Source organism: Fistularia commersonii, chromosome 17 (genome assembly GCF_037954325.1).
Source record: "Fistularia commersonii isolate RoL2024-O1a breed Wild chromosome 17, RoL_Fcom_v1.0, whole genome shotgun sequence".
NCBI lineage: Eukaryota > Metazoa > Chordata > Actinopteri > Syngnathiformes > Fistulariidae > Fistularia > Fistularia commersonii.
This window is the reverse complement of record NC_141300.1, coordinates 1,272,501-1,277,919: the sequence shown is the minus strand read 5'-3', so window position 1 is coordinate 1,277,919 and position 5,419 is coordinate 1,272,501. Positions and strand designations below refer to the sequence as shown.

At 58.1% G+C, this 5,419-nt stretch overlaps 1 protein-coding gene across 1 annotated transcript in view; it reads left to right on the top strand.

The window, feature by feature from the left end:
* Positions 1-1,035: 1,035 nt before the first annotated feature.
* Positions 1,036-5,419, top strand: part of LOC147224644 (cGMP-inhibited 3',5'-cyclic phosphodiesterase 3A-like) — a 34,273-nt gene continuing 29,889 nt past the window's right edge. Inside the window, exon 1 of the mRNA XM_086162691.1 lies at positions 1,036-1,765. Within this exon, the coding sequence (XP_086018817.1) occupies positions 1,418-1,765 (348 nt within the window). The 5' untranslated portion in view covers positions 1,036-1,417. The remainder of the gene's footprint in view (positions 1,766-5,419) is intronic.

Sequence of the window (5,419 nt, the reverse complement as noted above, 5' to 3'; positions counted from 1 at the left end):
GGCAGCAGATGGTTCCTCTGGTTTAACCCTAAATGTGTGATTTCTAGGAAGGGGAGGAGGTGAAAGCCTGGAACCATGGGGGACTCATGAGAGCGTTGTCTTCATTGCAGGAGTTTCATCACGTCAAGTGACCTGTGCTCACCTACCTGCGGGTCTGCTTCCATATGCACCGCTCATATTCACATCTAGAATCATGTTTATAATAATATTTACACAGATCCCGATGCACTGCAGACAGCAAAGTAGTTTCACTGTACAGGGAAAGACCTTTCTACACTGTGCATGTGACAATAAACGCTTTGAATCTTGTGTGAATCACAATCTCCTTGTGTGCGTGTGTGTGGGGTGGGGGGCTGGGGGGTCGCCGTCCCATGAGAGCATCTCAGGGACATCATGTGTGTCCTCTGAGGCGTGAAACATCTACTGATGTTCACAGATGATCTGCAAGCTGCCGCTACTATCAGCTGAGAGCTCACTGTGGACCCACCCATGAGGGGTCAGACCTGAACCTATCTATCTATCTATCTATCTATCTATCTATCTATCTATCTATCTGTCTATCTATCTATCTATCTATCTATCTATCTATCTATCTATCTATCTATACGTGTTTAAATGAATATGAATATAAATATGTGTTGGGTCTATTTGCAGCAATGTATTACTGTATGTGTGTGTGCGTGTTTGTGCGTGCATGGGGTGGAAGTGGGGGGTTCGTGGATTCTGAACTTGCAGATGGAGACCGGTGACCCCCCTCTGGTCCAACGGCGGGTCCTCCCCGGTCGTCCCTGCGGTAGCAGCGCGCCGTGCGCGTCCGCCGTGCCTTTACACCATGGGTGGATGAGGCAGTTGTGCGTGGCCGCGTCCCGCCGGCGCGCCTCCATGGAGTGATGGAACGACCCACGGACAGTGACGGCGCTCCCCGCCCCCCCTCTCCTCTACCTCCTCCTGCGCGTCTGAGCGCAGCGGTTACGTGAGATCCTGCCCCCCCCCCCCCCCCCCCCCCCCCCTTCCGTGCGGGGCTGCCGCCGCTGGGCTGTCAGTGGGTGCGCGGCGCGGCGCGGCGTGGGGTTGCCGTCGCTCCTTCTCGCGGTGCCGGAGCTCCTGGAGGCGCGGAGCGAAGCCGCGGCAGCGCCTCCTCCTCTTCCTCCTCCTCCTCGTCCTCCTCCTCCTCCTCTTCTTCCTCCTCCTCCTCCCCTGGTCCTCCCTCTCGTCTTCCTCCTCCTCCCCCCCGGCTGCGGGTCGAACTCCTCCAAAGTTGCTGGCGCTCCTCCGCGTCCCCGCTGCTCGGCGCGTCCTCCCGGCTCGGCTTCTCCTCCACGGCGGCGGCGCGCTCCCCGCGGGGCGGCGCGCTCCCTCCGGGGCGGCGCGGACGCGCGGCTCCGCTCGGCCTCCAAGTCCGGCCGCCGGCGCGCTCATGGTCGCGCCGCCGAGCCGGAGCTTCTCCGTGGTGGTGCTGGTCGGCGCGCTGCGGACCTTCTCGCTGCTGTCTCTGCACCGCCTGCGGGCCTCCTGGAGACCCTACGCCGCCTACCTGGTCGGCGTGCTGGGCGTCCTGCTGGCCCGGTATGCGGACGGGCTGCTCCCCGGCCCGCGGCCCCTCCTGAGCGGCGCCGGCGGCCCCGTGACGGCAGCAGCCGACGAGGTCCCGGTGTGCGGGCGGCGACGGAGGTCCAGCTCGGCGCTCGCCGCCGACATGGCCCACGCTCAGCCAGGGAACAAGTCCCACCGCCGGACCTCTCTGCCCTGCATCCAGAGGGACCAGGTAGGACCTCCGTACGAGCAAACACACACACACACGCACACACACACACACACACACACACACACACACACACACACACACACACACACACACACACACACACACACACACACACACACACACATATTCGCTGCCCAGTGGAGTTCCCGTCAGTTTGAGCTTTTATTGGTTTGAAATTGTCATTATGAAAGTCGTGGGGGGCGGAAGGGGGATGCGTGAGGGTCTGCTGGTTCCTCATCACTTCTCTGGGCTTGTTCGGTAATGCTTCCGTGTTAATTTCTGGTCAGAGATGGACCTCATGGTTCTGTGATGGTCAAGTTAAGAACCCCCCCCCCCCCCCATATATCTGGGAGTGTGTTTCCTCCTATCGTGTCAAATTGAAGTAGACACTTGGAATGTGTCTGCTGGAGTGATATAATTCCAGAAGCCGTGATCCAGAGTGCCAGCGGGGGGTGGGGGGTGGGGGAGGGGTTGATGTCAGGAATGTGAGTCTTGTCCTGAAACTTGTCAAACATTTTCCCTGGATCGCTGAGGTGCAGCTTCTGAGATGAAGGCTCCTCAAGGTGGGAGTGTGAGGAACCCACGGCTCAAAGATACACCTACGCCTCCCCCTGTCAAAGCCCTGGCTGTGACCAAGTGGTGCGTTTGGGGGGGGGGGGGGTCGGTCCTGTGGGGTAGGCGGTCAGACGTGCACATCTGGGCACTTGCATGAGCACCTTCAATCCATTCAAGGTCCCACTCAGGCCTGAGGTTATGGCACTACCAGCAGCAATCAAGGCTGTCCAATCAGGGCTGTCCAATCAGGGCCGTCCAATCAGGTTCATCCAATCAGGGCCGGCCAATCAGGGCCAGCCAATTAGGACCAGCCAATCAGGGCCAGCCAATTAGGACCGGCCTCAGGAGAAAGAACCGCTGCATCAAGAAGGAAACTCGAGCAAAGCCGTTGCCATGGCGGCCAAAGAAAAACAGGCTTTTCCTCAGGAGAGCTCCTGTGGAGACGCTGAGGAGCAGTTGGACATGTCATGGACATGAACCATGATGGCGATCAGAGAGAGGGACGAGTTTCTTCCCTTCTCCACGCGGTCGAGATGGACGGCGGCTCCAGAAGATCCACAAGCACCAAGACCTGGTGCTTCCCTGGGTGCTTCCTCTCTTCCACACCTTCTCCCCCTCTCCATCTCTGTCAGAGGACCACAGGAGACCTCTCCTGATCCACAGCTGGTCCACAGCTGGCATCCGTGTGGTGTGTGAGGTCTGTAACCTGTAAACATCTGCTGTGACCCGTGGCAGTGGAGGGGCGGGTCAGCGCTGGGGGGGCACATTTTAACCAGCACATGGGGGGCGTCTGCAGGAGTATCAGCAGGTCTCAGGAACCCGAGTGGAACCTAAATATCTGCTGCGTCTGGACACACTAAACAAACGAACCAGGTAACCTGCTAACAATCAAAGTGTGTGAGGACGTTGGAGGTCTAAGGTCTCTGTGAAGCAGCGGTCTGCTATGAACACAGAGGAGCGAAGAGCGTTGCTTGTCCTCCTCCAGGCTTGGACACTGCCCTGCACGCCCTCGCCGGGTCTGGGCTGAGGGTCCATCTCCGGGGTTTTGACAGGGGGGTAGGTTCTGCAGCAGGAGGAGGCTTTGACTTACGGTGCAGATGGCTTTCCATAGCGTGCCAGGAAATGAGTGGCCAGTGAGGGAGCGAACGTTAGCAAGGTGGCCCGGTCTCCAGCAGACCCCTCCTCCTCCTCCTCCTTCTCCTCCTCCTCCTCCTGTCCTCCCTCTGACACCAACACAAATATTATCCCGACCAGAGGAGGAAATGCTTTCATAACTTGGATGATGAAGATATTCTTGAAATCTATGCTAATGACTTCCTGCTGAATGCTGTCCAAACGACTGCTGCCGCCGCTGGAAGCCATTCCTGTGACTCCGTCTGCAGCGCCGGCCACCACCGAGCCGTGAGGACAGTGTGTGTGTATGTGTGTGTGTGTGTGATGGCCTGCAGGGCAGTGAATCACCACTGGCCTGCTGCACACACACACACACACGCGCGCACACACACACACACACACTCCTCATGGTGAGTGGAAATGTGAACGCACAAACTCCTGGGCCGTCCCTCCTCCATCATCTGGGTCTGGGTCTGGATCTGGATCTGGATCTGGATCTGGATCTGGGTCTGGGTCTGGTCTAGGACTGGGGCTGGTCTGGTCTGGGTATGATGTGGACTGGTCTGGATCTGGATCTGGATCTGGACCTGGATCTGGATCTGGATCTGGACCTGGATCTGGATCTGGATCTGGATCTGGACCTGGATCTGGATCTGGACCTGGATCTGGATCTGGATTTGGCTCTGGTCTGGGTCCTGGGCCCAGCTGAGGGTGCGGGGTCTCCTGCCGTCCCGCTCGTCCCGAGCCAGGCACTGCTGTGGGTGGAGGAACCCAGGAGGAGTGAAAGTAGGTCATTCAAGGTTTTGTTTAGCAGCCAGGCGAATCAGCAGGCTACGCACCCCTCCCCCACCTCCAACTCCACCACCTTCTTCTCCTCCAACTCCACCACCTCCACCCCCCTTGCTGCTACTGCTGCTGCATTGCAAGGCTCCCATACAGACCAGGCATGGCTGAAGATCTGCACCAGGGGGCCACCTGGGGGGCTGAAGCCCGGTGTGGGCCAATTCCCGGGTGCCGTGTCTCTCTGCGGATCTGGTTGTAGGCCAGAGGAGAAACATCTAGAGGAAAGCTGAAGATTGGACTCACCAGGATGGCCATCAGGTGACAGGAGAAGAGGCAGGCGGATGGAGATCTGTTGCCGGCTCTGCAGCTCTCCATGAGACATCGAGATGTTGTTGTCTCCCAGAAATGGTCCAGAGCTGCCCTACATCTCCGCTGTCCGATCATCAGAGTGTCCTGAGACCTTCTCCTCCTGTCTTTCCTCATGAAGAGCAGAGGTGGAGTTGATGGCTTTTCTCCATCATCGCCGTGACATTGCCTGGTCCTGGTCCCGGCTCAAGCTTCAGCTTCAGGTCTGAGCATTAGGTCTAAGATCAGGCTGCTGGTCTCTGGCCCAGACCCGAGGTGTCGATGTCACAGGGACACCGATTGGTCCAGAGGTTGTGGGTCCAGATGCCTGCAAGATCTCTGAAGATCAGAAAGACCTATATGATGGCGTCCTGTCCTGCCGTCTTCTGGGTCTCCTGCAGGAGGAACCCTGGTGCCTCAGTCGTGGAGGTTGACTCCAAACCTTGCAGAGGAGTGCTTCATCATCGTGGTGGAAGTTCATCGAATGCTCTTCGGTTTGGAGACCAGTTCGTCCTGCTGGCCTGGTATGCGGACGGGCTGCTACCCGGCTCGCGGCCCCTCCTGAGCGGCACCGGCGGCCCCGTGATGGCAGCAGCCAACGAGGTCCCGATGTGCAGAGACCATTTGAAGCAGGGTCTAATTTCTGAAACGGGAAGTAAGTCAGCTAATGGAGCTGCAGCAAACATTAGCTTAGTATAGCTTAGCTCCAAGCTTAGCATGGAGGCACAGAGGAAGAGCTAGCAGGCAGCCTGTGTGTGTTAGTGTGTGTGTGTGTGTGTGTGTGTGTGTGTGTGTGTGCGTGTGTGTGTGTGTGTGTGTGTGTGTGTGTGTGTGTGTGTTTGTGTGTGTGTGTGTGTG